Source organism: Carcharhinus amblyrhynchos, chromosome 6 (assembly GCF_965287045.1).
Source record: "Carcharhinus amblyrhynchos chromosome 6, sCarAmb.v2.hapA, whole genome shotgun sequence".
NCBI lineage: Eukaryota > Metazoa > Chordata > Chondrichthyes > Carcharhiniformes > Carcharhinidae > Carcharhinus > Carcharhinus amblyrhynchos.
Window position 1 is genome coordinate 67,616,627 of NC_137329.1, and position 16,566 is coordinate 67,633,192.

The window sequence follows — 16,566 nt, forward strand, 5'->3', positions numbered from 1 at the left end:
GGAAATGTATCCACCTTCAATTCCATCAATTTCCCAAAACCATTTCTCTACTAATGCTGATTTCCTTCAGCTCCTACTAAAACATGTTTCTGTCAGTACTTCTGATACGTGATTCATGTCTTCCTTTGTGAAGACTAAAGCAAAGTACAAATTTAGTTCCACAGCCACTTCTTTTCCCATCCTGAATGCTCCTGTTTCTGACTGTAAGGGACTCCATTTGTTTTTGTCAATCATTTTCTGTTTGCGTACCTTTAGGAACTTTTACGGTCAGATTTCATGTTCCCCGCTAGATTACTTTTGTTTATTGTTTCCCTTTCTTAATCAATCATATGGCCCTCATTTGCTGAATTTTAAACTGTTGCCAATCCTTAGGCCTTTGCTTTTTCGTGCCAATTTACATGCTTCTGCTTTAAATTTAATTCTATCCCTAATTTCCCTTATAAGCCACAGGTTTGCCCACAGTACCCTTTCCACTCTTGCGCCAAATAGGAATAAATAACTTTTGAAGTTCACCTAGTCATTCCTTGAATGTCTGCCATTACCTGTCTACTGTTCTTCCGTTCAGTAATTTTTCCCAGTCCACCATGTCTCACACCATCCTAGTTACCTTTATTGAGATTCAGAATCTCAGAATCAACTACATCATTATCCACCTTGACAAAGAATTCTGTCATGTTATGGTCACTCATCGCCAAGGATTCTCTCATAACTAGATTGCCCCCAGCTAAGCTTTTCCCATAGCTGGGCCACAGCTGGGAGGAGTTGATTAGGTCACTTGGCTGGAGGTCTGGTTCGTGATGCCAGCAGTGTGAGTTTAATTCCTGTACCGGCTGAGATTAGACCATAAGACGTACGAGCAGAGCTCTGCCATTCAATCATGGCTGATATTTTTCCTCATCCGCATTTTCTTGCCTCTTTCCCAATAACTCCCGATCCCCTTATTAATCAAGAATCTATCTACCTCTGTCTTAAAGACACTCAATGACCTGGGCTCCACAGCCTTCTGCAGCAAAGAATTCCACAGATTCACCAGTCTTTGGCTGAAGAAATTCCTCTTCATCTCTGTTTTAAAGGATTGTCCCTTTAATCTGAGGTTGTGCCCTCTAGTTCTAGTATTTTCTACTAGTAGAAACATCATCTCCATGTCCACTCTATCCAGGCCTTGCAGTATCCTGTAAGTTTCAGTAAGATCCATCCCTCATTCTTCTAAACTCTAACCATTCCTCATACAACAAGCTCTTCATTCCATGGATCATTCTTGCGAACCTCCTCTGGATCCTTTCCAAGATCAGCACATCTTTCCTTAGATACAGGGCCCAAAACTGCTCACAGTATTCCAAATAGGGTCTGACCAGAGCTGTATAGCCTCAGAAGTACATTCCTGCTCTTGTTTCTAGCCCTCTTGACATGAATGCTAACATTGCATTTGTCTTCCTAACTGCTGACTGAACATGCATGTTAACATTAAAAGAATCTTGAACAAGGACTCCCAAGTCCCTTTGTGCTTTTGATTTCCTAAGCATTTCCCCATTTAGAAAATAGCCTATGCCTCCATTCCTCCTTCCAAAGTGCATAACCTCACACTTTTCCACATTGTTTTCCATCTGCCACTTCTTTGCCCACTCTCCTAACCTGTCCAAGTCCTTCTGCATCCCCCCTTTTCCTCAATATTACCTATCCCTCTACATATCTTTGTATCATCTACAAACTTAGTAACAGTACCTCCAGTTCCTTCTTCCAATTCGTTAATGTATATTGTGAAAAGTTGTGGTCCCAACATCAATCCCCGAGGCACGCCAATAGTCACCAGCTACCATCCTGAAAAGGTTAGTCATGAAGGTCCTGCCTTCTCAACCTTGCCTCTTGTCTGAGGTGTGGTAACCTCATGTTAAATTACTACCATTAAGGGGGACGGCAATCTGTGGTCACCTGGGACTTCGGTGACTTTACCCACAGCTCTATCTGTGTGATAGCTTTCCGCCCTCTCTTCCCTTCTCTCTATTTGAAACTGCATTCTGACAAGTCTTGTGGACATCTAAGCTGATATCTCCTCCTGAGGCTCATACTTAATTTTATCATGCTCCTATAAACTTTCCTGGGACAATTTATTGCATTAAAGATGATACATAATTCAAAATGTTGTTGATTGGTTAGTGTACTGATACTATCATTATATTTTTTGAATGTATTTTTAAAATATTCTTTCACAGGATGTGAGTATTGTTAGCTAGGCTGGCAATTATTTCCCATCCCTAGTTGCCCTTGAGAAGATGGTGGGTGGCTTAAGGTAAACTTGCAGATGATAGTAATACCAGGAGTCTGCTGTCCTTGTCCTTTCATGTAGGAGAGGTCATGGCTTTGGAAGATGCACTCTAAGCATCCTTGGCAGCAGTGCATCTTGTAGATGGTACACATTGCTGCTACTGTTGGTCAGAGGGTAGAGGGTCTGGATGTTTGTGAAATAGGACACAATAAAGGGAGTTATTTTAATCAGCTACTTTAATGTAGAGCTTCTTGAACATTGTTGGAGCTGCACTCATTCAGGCAAGTAGTTAGATGCAATGCCATTAGTTATAAAGCATATAATGTTCCTAAGGTGTCAACATTATGGTTAGATGGGTGACTAATTGTGGTATATATCCTATAATAGGTTTCCTAAGTGTGAAATGTAGTGTGGTGAATTAGTGCACAACATAGTTTGTTGGTTAGTTTGCAATGTACAATGGTTAGTTAGTGTGAAATATAATGTGTTGCGTCAATATTAGCATTTAGTTTAAGTCAATATAGTGCTGATAGTTTATGATATAGACTGGTTGGTTAGTGTGTGATGTGTGGGGTTAGTCAGCGTGTTGAGTGCGGACGGCTGGTCAGCGTGTTGAGTGCGGACGGCTGGTCAGGGTGTTGAGTGCGGACGGCTGGTCAGCGTGTTGAGTGCGGACGGCTGGTCAGCGTGTTGAGTGCGGACGGCTGGTCAGCGTGTTGAGTGCGGACGGCTGGTCAGCGTTTCTGTAATCTGATTTGAAGTTTGGCTGTTTTCTGATTCTGTTCATTGAGCCATTTAAAGTTACTTTTTTTTCCTCTTAAGTCTGTCTATGTTCCTCATGCTCTGGCATTCAGAAGATCATATACTTACAAGGTAGAGTACATATACAGTCTGTGTGAAAGCTCCCTTCATTTCTCAGCTCATACTGAGGGTGAAATTTGTGTAAGTGCAGGCTTGGTGGGCTGAATGACACTCTATGAAAGCTGACATGCAAGTGCAGAGAGTGTGTAGCACTCTCCTAGGTACATGTGAGTACGGGGGAGTGCTGCACTGTCCCAAGTACCTGTGAGATCAGGGGAAGTGCTGCACTATCCTAGGTACTTGTGAATACTAAATTACTGTTGCGAAGTCCTAAGTGGAAGGGATGTTAAACCGAGTCGCAGTTAGCGCCCTCGTAAAAGAACTCATGGAATATTTCAGTGACAAACAGGGGTGTTCTCTCTCATGTCCTGACACTAATTAATCCTTCTTCACAACCTTGGATAATGTGGTCATTGTCACATCACCTGGTTTTGGGATCCCTCTGTAAACAAATTGGCACATACGTTTCCTGCTCCAAAAGCGCAGAACTTTATTGGTTCCACAGAACTTTATTCCTGTGGTGAAATTTTTCCTTCTTTATAAACACGGTTTAAACTTGGGTCTTTCTCCAACAGAGTGACGCTGAGATCACAGTCAACTAATTATTCCTGATTTTCAAATACCTCCACTGTCTGTCTTTATCTGCTTGATCATGACTGCCTTTCTAAATTGTTCCTGCTGAGCCTCACTGGTGAGACCAGCATTTATTGCCCATCCTTAATTGCCCCTTGGGAAGATAGTGATGAGCTGCCTCCTTGAACCTTTGTAGTTCCTGAAGTGTAGGTACACCCACAATGCTGTTCTGGAGGATGTTCCAGGATTTTGACAGTGACAATGAAGGAACAGCCAATATACTTCCAACTCGGAATGGTGAGTGACTTGGTGGAGAATCTCCAAGTGGGAATGTTCTCAGGTATCTGCTGCCCTGGTCCTTCTAGATGGTAGTGGCCATGGGTTTGGAAGATACTGCCTAAGGAGTTTTGGTGAGTTCCTGCAGTGCATCTTGTAGATGGTACACAGGCTGCCACTGTTTGTCAATAGTGGAGAGATTAAATGATTGTGGATGGGGTGCTGATCAAGTGGGTTGCTTTGTCCTGGATGGTGTTAAGCTTCTTGAGTGTATTTGAAGCTGATAATCTTCATTCCAGAGTACTTAAGGAAGTGGCCCTAGAAATACTAGATCCACATTGGTGGTCAATTTCAAAATTCTTTGGACTTGAGAATAGTTCCTATAGATTGGAGGGTAGCTAATGTAAGACTGCTATCCACCTAAGCTGCATACCTTTGGACTGTTGGAGGAAATTAGAGCACCCAGAAGAAACCCACGCAGACACGGGGAGAATGTGCAAACTCCACACAGTCACCCAAGGGTGGAATTGAACCCAGGTTCCTGGTACTCTGAGGTGGCAGTGCTAATCACTGTGCCGTCTTCACTTCAACTATTCCAAATGTGATTGACTTCCACAATTTCACCATGTTTTATATAAAACTATTAAATAGCTTCTCCTGAATGAACAGAATCACAGAAATCTACAGCACAGAAGCAGGCCATTTGGCCTATCAATGACCATGAAAGAGCAATCTTGAATGGGCAATAAGTCACTCGTTACCATGCCAGTGATGTTGATATCCCAAGGATTAATTTTAAAAATCATGCTACTTTCCATATTCTGCTGTTTGTCTATATTCCTCATTTACCAGACTAGCTCTGTTAAAATTAGAATGTTCCAGATCCCAAACATATCAAGTGAAAAAAAATTCCCCTCAATTTCCCCACTTAATATTTTGCCAATGATTTGAAGTTTATAACCTCTGATTTACCCGAGACAATAGTTTGTCTTTATCCTCTCTTTCAAAATCTCTTCTCATCTTGAAAATCTCCATTAGATCATTTCTAATACCACCTTTGTTCAGAGAAGGTTAGGTTAATTGGACAATTAATATGTGGGGTTATAGGGATAGGACCTCGGTAGGATTGGCATCGAAGCAGGCTCGGTGGGCTGAATTACCTCTTTCTGCACTGTAGAGATTCCATAGGCGGGATTTTATGGCCTCGCTCAGGCAAGAAGGGAAATTCTTGCCCAAGGCCAATGGAGATTTTCATTGTCAGGCCCTTGCCCACTTCAGTTCTGGGCAGGTGAGGTGGTAGAATTGGTATCCTATGACTCTAACAATCCTAACTTATTCAGAAAGGATTGTTTGTGTGAAGACTGGGAGATCTGAGTTGTAGGCAAGAGTCAATGGGGTGACCATATTAGAAGGTTATAAGGCTCCAGTCAAATGACTAATCTGTGCAGACAGATTGGCCCTTGATGCACGGTAGGATCTCCGACCCAAACTCTCTGTGGGGAAAATTCTGCACTGAATGTGATGGAAATATTTGAAAATACAGCCAAATTTTAATGATTGAATCTAAGCCTTTGTCTAAATGGTCACCTCGATCTCTAGCCCAACACCTCAGTCAGTGGTGATTACTGAGGTAAATAGCAGCATCTCATCATACCTGTGTTCACCTGGTATCCCCAAGGTACCATTCAGATGACATCAGCTTCATGGGGACATTTTGATTGGTCAGAAGTCACTGAAAACAGCCATTCTGGGTCTATCATCAGACAGTTCACTTGCATTAAAATGAAAGCATCATAGCAGTTGACTTAGAAACGGGACTTGATTTGGTTAATGGAGAATCCAGTAATCATGATGTGGAGATGCAGGCGTTGGACAGGGGTAAAACAGAAAGAAATCCCACAACACCACTTTAAAGTCCAAACAGGTTTATTTGTAGCAAAAGCCACAAGCTTTCGGGACAGCCCATCCCTTCGTCAAGATCACCCAGCCACCTGATGAAGGGACAAGCTGTCCCGAAAGCTTGTGGCTTTTGCTACAAATAAACCTGTTTGGACTTTAAACTGGTGTTGTGGGAATCCAGTAATCCCGTAGTTGATGAGAAGTTGTTGGTTAATGTGAGGGTAATCCACACACCCTGTGCTGAATTTCAGCAAAGTTCACACTTCTGAGCAGCTCCCACTGATTGTCCCTGGTAAAGGTGGTGAAATTATGTTTTTTAAGTAAACAGGTTAGTTTGCTTTGTACATCTGTAGACAGCTGACTGACTTAAATGGGCACAATTTATCAGCTCACCATGCCGATTGGCTAGTATTACGTGAGAGGTGGTGCAGAGCCAATTTAAATATTAATGACATGTTTTACATGTCTTCAGTGAATTTAGAACAGCCTTGACCATGCTGTCTTGTACTTACCTCCTTAGTGGTCGGTCCTCACTCCGGTGAGAATTATAGCTGGTCTCCATCAGCAAAGACCATGCCTTGCCGGGGTATCAGAGACCATTGAAGCTCCTGGGTGGTCAGGGTGTGGCTGGGCAGTGCCATGGAGCAGTGCCAGCCTGGCAATGACCACCAGGCACCCTGGCATTGTCCACTGAGCACCATAAATGGTAGGGGGAGCGATTGGCAGGGTGGGGGGAAAAGACCGGCACAGGGAGCAATCAGCACGGTCAGGGGTGGGGGAAATTGGCATAGGGATGGTGTGCAGGGTGGGTCATGGAGAGAGTTATGGTGGGGGACCATTGGGAGATGATACCATGATGCCAGCGACCTATGTTGCCATGGTGGGCAGGGGGTTACACTGCTGCCGATGATGGTGAGGTGGGGGAGGGTGGCTGGTGATCTCCCAATTGAGTGGGAGATTAGGGTGCCTGCGCAGTGGCACTTCAAGCAGTCTGCAGCTAGCTTCCCTGGTAGCTTAAGCTCTTCTCTCCGCTCCCCCCACCCCCCCAATCCCATTTTCTCCCTCGTTCAGCATTTTGAATTTTTTTTGTAAGATTGTGCCCAGAGTTACCTTTGAGTCTAAAGATAAGGCATTAACCCAATTGAGTTGTTCAAAATGATTAAAGTACGTTCGATAGAGATAAACTTATCCCTCTGGAGGAAGGAGTCGGCTTATGCCACAGAGGAGGCCAGTCAGTCCATTGAGTCTGTGCCAGCTCCAGTCAGTTACATTCCCCTACTCAATCTCTGTAGCTTTGCAAGTTTCATTCCCTCAAGAGCCCATCATATTTCCTTTTGAAATCCTTAATTGTCTCTGCTTCTAGCATCTCCATAGGCAGTGAGTTCTGCCTCAGTACCACTCACTGTGTTTAAAAAAAGAATCTTCCTCCTCATATCTAGCTGATGTGCCTCCTTGTCCTTACGCTATCGTAAGACCATAAAACATAGGAAGAGAATTGCGCCATTCAACCCGTCAAGTCTGCTCCAGCATTCAATGAAATCATGTCTGATCTGATGTGATAATCCTCAATTCCACTTTTCCACCTTATCCTTGTAACCATTGATACCCTTACTGATTAAAAATCTGTCTGTCTCAGCTTTCAACACATTTAATGATCCAGCCTCTAAAGCCCTCTGTGGTAAAGAATTCCACACATTCACTACCCTCTGAGAGAAGAACTTCCTCCTCATCTCTGTCTTCAATGTGTGATGTGGAGATGCCAGCGTTGGACTGGGGTAAACACAGTAAGAAGTCTCACAACACCAGGTTAAAGTCTAACCGATTTATTTGATAGTGTGTGACCCCTTACTCTGAGATTATGCCCTCTTACCCTAGACTCTCCCACAAGAATAAACAACCTTTCAGCATCTACCCTTTTAAGCCCCTTGATTGTCTTATTTATCTTAATAAGGTTCCCTCTTATTATTTGAAATTCCAATGAGTATGGGCCCAACCCACTCAACCTCTCCTCATAACAAAATACCCCCATCCCAGTATTAACCTAGCGAACATTCTCTGACATTCCTCCAATGCCAGTGTATCTTGGGGACCAAACTGTTTAAACTGATCAGCCAATAGGACGGCGTTTCTTTGAAATCATTCATTGTCTCAGCTTCCAGCACCTCCATAGGCAGTGACTTCCAGCTCAGTACCACATACTGCATAAAAGACCTTTCTTTTTACATCCAGCCAACATTCCTTTTTCAAAATCTGAAAACTATATATCTATCTTATCTAAACCTGTCATAATCTTGTACACATCTATCAAATCTCCCCATCAATTTCCTTCACTCCAGTGAAAACAACCCCAGCTTCTCCAGCCTAACCTTGTTGCTAAAGCCCCCTTATCTCTGGAACCATTCTGGTAAATCTCCCTCCACATTCTCTCAAGCCTCCTCACATCCTTCCTAAAGTGTGGTGACCAGAACTGGACACAAATCACGAACCAGAGCTTTATAAATGTAGCTTCCCGGCTCTTGAACTCTATGTTGCTATTTATGAAGCCCAAGATCCAGTATGTTTTACTAACTACTCTCTGTGTGCAGAAAATGCAGATGTATGGGATTGGGGGTGATCTAGGTAATTGGATCAGGAATTGGCTAGCAGATAGGAGACAGAGGGTGGTGGTTGATGGTAAATATTCGTCATGGAGTTCGGTTACGAGTGGTGTGCCTCAGGGATCTGTTTTGGGGCCACTGCTGTTTGTAATTTTTATTAATGATCTGGATGAGGGTATAGTTGGGTGGATTAGTAAGTTTGCTGATGACACCAAAGTCGGAGGTGTGGTAGATTGTGAGGAAGGGTGTCATAGTTTGCAGGGTGACTTAGAAAGGTTGCAGAGCTGGGCCGCGAGGTGGCGGATGGAGTTTAATGTGGAGAAGTGTGATGTAATTCATTTCGGTAGGAATAACAGATGTGTTGAGTATAGGGCTAACGGGAGGACTTTGAATAGTGTGGAGGAGCAGAGGGATCTAGGTGTATGTGTACATAGATCCCTGAAAGTTGGGAATCAAGTAGATAAGGTTGTTAAGAAGGCATACGGTGTCTTGGCGTTTATTGGTAGGGGGATTGAATTTAGGAGTCGCAGCGTCATGATGCAACTGTACACAACTCTGGTGCGGCCACACTTGGAGTATTGTGTGCAGTTCTGGTCCCCACATTACAGGAAGGATGTAGAGGCTTTGGAGAGGGTGCAGAGGAGGTTTACCAGGATGTTGCCTGGTATGGAGGGGAGATCCTATGAGGAGAGACTGAGAGATTTGGGGTTGTTTTCGCTGGAAAGAAGGCGGCTAAGAGGGGACCTTATTGAAACATATAAGATGATTAGAGGTTTAGACAGGGTAGATAGTGATAGCCTTTTTCCTAGGATGGAGAAAGCTAGCACGAGGGGGCACGACTTTAAATTAAGGGGGGGTAGTTATAGGACTGATGTCAGGGGTAGGTTCTTTACCCAGAGGGTGGTGAGGGACTGGAATGCCCTGCCAGCTGCAGTTGTAAATGCGCCTAGTTTGGGGGCGTTTAAGAGATCTGTGGATGGGTTTATGGACGAAATGGGATTGGTTTAGATTAGTGGGTTAGTGTTGTTTTTTTTTAAAAGCTGGTCGGCGCAACATCGTGAGCCGAAGGGCCTGTTCTGCGCTGTAATGTTCTATGTTCTATGTTCTATGTGTGTCCTGTCACCTTCTAGGATCTCAACATATTAATTCCCATGTTTCCCGTATCCCTGCACATACTTTAAAATTGTGTTGTCTATCTTGTCTCTCTCTATCCCTTATGCCTAAATGCACCACCTCACACTTAGAAGAAGAAGAATTATAGAAACTCTGCAGTACAGAAAGAGCCATTCTGCCCATTGAGTCTGCACCAACCACAATCCCACCCAGGCCCTACCCCCATATCCTGCCTACTAATCCCTTTAACCTATAATCTCAGAACACTAAGGGGCAATTTTTAGCATGGCCAATCAACCTAACCTGAACATCTTTGGACTGTGGGAGGAAACCAAAGCCCCAGAGGAAACCCATGCAGACACGAGGAGAATGTGCAAACTCCACACAGACAGTGACCCAAGCCAGGAATCAAACCCAGGTCCCTGGAGCTATGAAGCAGCAATGCTAACCACTGTGCTGCCCACTTCTCTACATCAAATTCCCACTGTCCACTCTGCCAGCCCATCTAGGCCTCTGTCCACTCTGCCAGCCTGTTGAGGCCTCTGTCCGCTCTGACAGCCTGTTGAGGCCTCTGTCCGCTCTGACAGCCTTTCTAGGTCCTGTTAGTTGATTAGTATTGTCCTCACTCTTCATATTTCCGTTATCGAAACCTGGGGAGCGCCAAGCACAAGCTGTCCTTTTTCAATTTCTTCTTAATAACACAAACCTCTCCAAGTCGCTGCTAATTCAATCCTTGATTATTGTTTCTAAATCTTTATCCACCATGGATGTCAGCTATAGTCTGTAGTTATAGGGCTGCTGTTAAACCCATTCTTGAATAATGTGTCACATTTGCTAGTTTTCAAACCACTGGCATTGTCCATGTATCAAGAGAAGATTGGAACTTGAGAAGCTTTTCTGCTGTCTCCAATCCATTTCCTTTGGCAACCTGGGATGCAAGTTATCAGGACCTGGCAAATTATCCACTAGTTATCCACTCTGCGCTGTCCTATCAATATACACCCATCTAATTTACTCTCCCATTTCCACTTTTACTGAAATTTTCTTCCTCACCAATCCACCACTGAAATTAACCCTTCTCCAGTTCAGAAGTTGTACTTACCCAAGTATTCTCCACTTTCACCTGGTCCACCTCTTCACCAGCACCATATCCAACAAATGCCTCCTTTCTAGTTGAACTGCGACCATACAAGTCAATAAAGTACTCACATTTCTGAACACAGACAATTTCTGAAATTCCTTACCCTTTATTCTAACATTATCCCAGTCGATTTTTGGGTAATTCATTCCCCCTAATGACAACATTCTCCATCAAGAGAGAAACTAACTGGGCCTGCATTTATTGCTCCTCCACGCTACCCCCCCCTCTCTCTCTCTCTCTCTCTCTCTCCCCCCCCCCCCCCCCCCCCCCACCCTTGAACTGAGTGATTTCCTCAGCCATTTCAGAGGACATTTAAGAATCAACCATACTGTTGTGGATTAAGAATCATATGTAGGCCAGATCAGATCAGCTTAGCAGAATTTCTTCCTGAGACGACAATATTTTTACAACAATGGATAGTGGTTTCGTGGCTATCATTAGACATTTAATTCCAGATTTTCCCTGGATCTCAGGATTACTAGTGACAATATCACTATGCCACCACTTCCCCTTTAAGTACTGTGGCTACTAGAGCAGGTCAAAGGCTCAGAATCCTGCAGCGAGTAACTTTTCTCCAGTCTCCCCAAAGCCGAACCAACATCTTCAAGGCATAAGTCAGGAATGTGATAGAAACTTTTCACTTGCCTGGATGAGTGCAGCACTCAAGAAGCTTGACACCATCCAGGACAAAGCGGTCCACTTGATTGCTACCCCTTCCACAAACATTCCCTCCCTCAACCAATGACTAATAGTGGCAGCCATGTATACCATCTACAAGATGCACTGCAGGGACTTAGGCATCTTTCAAATCCACAACCACTATCTCTAGAAGCACAAGGCAGCAGATATCTGGTAACACCATCACCTAGAGGTTTCCCTCCAAGCCACACACCATATTCATTTGGAAATGTATTGTTCTTTCACTGTCGCTGGGTCAAATTCCTGGAACCCCCTCCTTAACAGCAGTTTGGGTACACTATGTGGACTGCAACAGTTCAAGAAAGCAGTTCACCTCCACTTTCTCGAGGGCAGTTAAGGTTGGGCAATAAATGCTGATTTAACCAGTGATGCCCACATCACAATAATAAAAAATTATAAAAGTATTTTTGTGCACATTTGCTCCTGTATCTCTCTCTCTCTGTGTCTGGGTGCTACTGGTCACTGGATCCAATGATCTGAGATATATATGTGCTCCTCATTACTGGATCCAGTGATTTAATGTCTCATGGGGTTTGTACTTTGTGCAACTGCTGAGCAGAGGTGAAGATTTGGCTGTCTATTTTCAGAAACCCTACACTGAAGAGGAGCTTAACTCCAAGCTGACTCGGAGAGTACAGAAAGCTGCTCGGCGACAAGCCAAACAGGAGGAGCTGAAGAGGCTGCACAGGGCACAGGTCAGTAACTCCTGGATTAGGATGAAGGTGGATGAAGCTTTCTGTGCGTTCTGAATTGCCAATGCACCTATGGTTCCCAGTCCCTAAAGGTGCAACTATTGAGAGATCTTGCTCCAATCTTACATATACTGGTTAACATAAAATCAAAATACTCTGAAGTGAAAAATGTCAGGCATGATAAAAATTGAGTGGACCCTGTTTGGGAGGAACAGGAAGCTTTTGTGTAGCCATTATTTCCCAGAATTCTTCATCGCTAGCCTTATCTTCATCTCATGCTTGTCTCCATAGTGATTGATTGCCAATGAAAAGTCACCAGCGGGATTTTTTGGTATAAAGTCTGCCAGATATTCTCAGCAGATCATGCAGCATCTATCTGGACCCAGATGAATAGATTCCATTTCAAACAAGCCTATTCGTTCCTGTACATCTCGTCTCTGTAGTTGCAAACAACTGTCTATTGACATCTGTTACAAGTCACAATCTCCTGAATAAACTTCTTCCAATCTTACTTCTTGCAAGGAGTAACAGTGTTGTTGTGGTGGGAGATTTTAACTTCCCCTATATTGACTGGGACTCACTTAGTGCCGGGGCGTGGATCGGCAGAGTTTGTAAGGAGCATCCAGGAGGGTTTCTTGAAACGGAATATAGATAGTCCAATTTGGGAAGGGCCATACTGGACTTGGTATTGGGGAAATGAGCCGAGCCAGGTGGTCAATGTTCAGGAACAGTGACCACAATTCAGTAAGCTTTAAGATACTAATGGAAAAAGAAAAGTGTCGTCTTTAAGATGCTAAATTGGGGGAAGGCTAATTACAACAATATTAGGTAGGAACTGAAAAATGTAGATCGGGGGTAGATGTTCGAGGCAAATCAACATCTGGCATATGGGAAGCTTTCAAGTGTAAGTTGATAGGGATTCAAAACCGGTACATACCTGTAAGGATGAACATAGAACATAGAACATTACAGCGCAGAACAGGCCCTTCGGCCCACGATGTTGCGCCGACCAGTTACAAAACAATGACCCACTAACCTAAACCAATCCCTTTTCGTCCATAAACCTATCCACGGATCTCTTAAACGCCCCCAAACTAGGCGCATTTACAACTGCAGCAGGCAGGGCATTCCAATCCCTCACCACCCTCTGGGTAAAGAACCTACCCCTGACGTCCATCCTATAACTACCCCCCCTTAATTTAAAGCCATGCCCCCTCGTGCTAGATTTCTAGATTGCTAGATGAAGGATAAGTATGGCAAGTTTTGGGAACCTAGGGTAATAAGAGATATTGTGAGCCTAATCAAAGAGAAAAAGGAAGCATTTGTCAAGGTCAGGAGGCTGGAAACACACAAAACAAGTATGGAGTACAAGAAAAGTAGAAAGAAACTTAAGCAAGGAGCAAGGAGGGCTAAAAGGGGTCCTGAGAAATCATTGGCCAGCAAGATTAAGGAAAATCCCAAGGCTTTTTATACATATATTAAGAGCAAGAAGGTGAACAGGAGAGGGTTGGCCCACTCAAGGACAGGGGAGCAAATCTGTGCATGGAGTCAGAGGAAGTGGGTGAGATATTAAGTGAGTACTTTGCTTCAGTATTCACCAAAGAGAAGAACTTGGGAAAGGGCGTGTAGACAGTTTGAGTCATGTTGAGATCAAAAAGGAGGTGGTATTGGAGTTCTTGAGAAACATTAAAGTAGACAAGTCCCCCGGGTCTGATGGGATTTACCCCAAAACGCTGAGAGAGGCAAAGAAGGAAATTGCTGGGGCCTTGAGAGAAATCTTTGTATCCTCACTGGCTACAGGGGAGGTCCCAGAGGACTGGAGAATAGCCAATATTGTCCCTTTGTTTAAGAAGGGTAGCAAGAATAATCCAGGTAATTACAGGCCGGTGAGCCTTACATCAGTGGTAGGGAAATTATTGGAGAGGATTCTTCAAGACAGGATTTACTCCCACTTGGAAATAAGTGGATGTATTAGCAAGAGACAACATGGAAGGTCATGTCTCACTATCTTGATCGAATTTTTTGAGGAAGTGACGAAGATGATTGATGAGGGTAGGGGAGTGGATGTTGTCTACATGGACTTCAGCAAGGCCTTTGACAAGATCCCTCATGGCAGACTGGTGCAGAAGGTGAAGTCGCATGGGATCAGAGGTGAGTTGACAAGATGGATATAGAACTGGCTCGGTCATAGAAGACAAAGGGTAGCAGTGGAATGGTGCATTTCTGAATGGAGGGCTGTGACAAGTGGCATTCCTCAGGGATCAGAGCTGGGACCTTTGCTGTTCGTAATATATATATAAATGATTTGGAAGAAAATGCAACTCGTTTGATTAGTAAGTTTGCAGATGACACAAAGGATTTGCAGATAGCGATGAGGACCATCAGAGGATACAAAAGGATATAGATCAGTTGGAAGCTTGGGCCGAGAGATGGCAGACAGAGTTTAATCCAAACAAATGTGAGATAATGCATTTTGGAAGGTCTAATAAAGATAGGAAATATACAGGAAATGGCAGAATCCTTAAGAGTATTGATAGGCAGAAGGATTTGGGTATACAGGTACACAGGTCACTGAAAGTGGCAACGCAAGTGGAGAAGGCAGTCAGGAAGGCAAATGGCATGCTTGTCTTCATCGGCCGGGGCATTGAGTTTAAAAGTTGGCAAGTCATGTTGCAGCTTTATAGAACCTTAGGCCACACAGTGTTCAATTCTGTTGCCACATTACCAGAAAGATGTGGAGGCTTTGGAGAGGGTACAGGAAAGATTTACCAGGATGTTGCCTGATATGGAGGGCATTAGCTTTGAGGAGAGGTTGGCGAAACTTGGTTTGTTCTCACTGGAACAACACAGGTTGAGACTGAGGGTGACCTGAAAGAAGTTGACAAGATTATGAGGGGCATGGACAGAGTGGATAGTCAGAAGCTTTTTCCCAGGGTGGAAGAGTCAATTACTAGGGGGCATAAGTTTAAGGTGCGAGGGGCAAGGTTTAAAGGAGATGTATGAGGCAAGTTTTTTTTACAGAGAGTGGTGGGTGCCTGGAACTAGCTGCTGGGGAAGGTGGTGGAAGCAGATACAATAGTGAGTTTTAAGGGACGTCTGAATAGGATGGGAATAGAGGGATAGTTCAGTCAGGCAGCATGGTCAGCACAGGCTTGGAGGGCTGAAGGGCCTGTTCCTGTGTTGTAATTTTCTTTGTTCTTTGTTCTTTGAATGCATTAGCTTCTCCAATTTTGATCTATTTGGTGGTAAAAAGATTTGGGTTAACTTCTTAAAGGAGTATTGTTCTCAGGGTATACCATCCTGAGGGGTCCTGGGCTCAGGGTATACCATCCTGAGGGGTCTTGGGCTCTGGGTATACCATCCTGAGGGGTCTTGGGCTCAGGGTATACCATCCTGAGGGGTCTTGGGCTCAGGGTATACCATCCTGAGGGGTCTTGGGCTCAGGGTATACCATCCTGAGGCGTATTGGGCTCAGGGTATACCATCCTGACTGAGGCGTATTGGGCTCAGGGTATTCTACTTTATTATGTTACATGATGTATCAGTACTCACACAATCTGGTTAAACTCCCTTCCTCCAACAGATCATTCAGCGTCAGCTTGAACAGGTGGAGGAGAAGCAGCGACAGTTGGAGGAGCGAGGTGTGGCTGTAGAGAAAGCTCTCCGTGGGGAAGCAGGTATCTGCACTGTCTCTCCATGTGATCACAGGAATCTGGGCATAAGCATGACAATGGCATTCCCTCAAGAAGCTACTTTAACCCTGTGCAACTAGAGGGAACGTACACTGATGGTTGGCATTGCTCCTTTCAACACAGGAGCAGGGTTTCAGAGACATGTTGTCCATGATCCAGACATGTGTCATTGAAATTATCTGGTCAGTCCATCCAGGAGCCAATCCCTGAGCTTCCTAGAGTCACCTTAACCCCAGGAGCCAATCCCTGAGCTGCCCACGGTCACCCTCAGACCAAAAGCCAATCCCTGAACTGCTCAGGGCCACCCTCACACCAGGAGCCAATCCCTGAGCCACTCAGTGTTACCCTCACCAAAGGAGCCAATTCCTGACCTGCCTAGGATCACCTTCATGCCAGGAGCCAATCCCTGAACTACCCAGTGTTACCCTCATACCAGGAGCTAATTCCTGAACAGGCCACGGTCATCCTTATTTCAACAGCCACTCCCTGAATTGCCCAGGATCACCCTCACAACAGGAGCCAATTCCCCAACTGCCCATGGATACCTTTATGCCAGGAATCAATCCCTGAGCTTTCCAGAATCATCTTTACGCCAGGAACCAAACCCTAAACTGCTCAGCGATCAGATTGAGATGAAGTTTAGTTGTAAAGAGTTTGATGTTTTATTGTGCTGGGTGGGAAAAGTGCTGTTTTTCTTGTTCTCTTCTGTCTATTCACATTCTGCCTCCAAGCTCAGTTGTGAAGCTGAGTTTGAGCTGGA

General features: G+C 44.4%; 1 protein-coding gene across 6 annotated transcripts in view; it reads left to right on the forward strand.

The window, feature by feature from the left end:
• The window catches only part of mical3a (microtubule associated monooxygenase, calponin and LIM domain containing 3a), a 422,657-nt gene that overhangs the window by 364,803 nt on the left and 41,288 nt on the right, over window positions 1-16,566 (forward strand). For all 6 annotated transcript variants that reach the window (XM_080190575.1, XM_080190577.1, XM_080190576.1 and 3 more), the window contains 2 exons: window positions 12,010-12,117; window positions 15,698-15,791. In XM_080190575.1, the coding sequence (XP_080046701.1) occupies window positions 12,010-12,117; window positions 15,698-15,791 (202 nt within the window). The remainder of the gene's footprint in view (window positions 1-12,009; window positions 12,118-15,697; window positions 15,792-16,566) is intronic.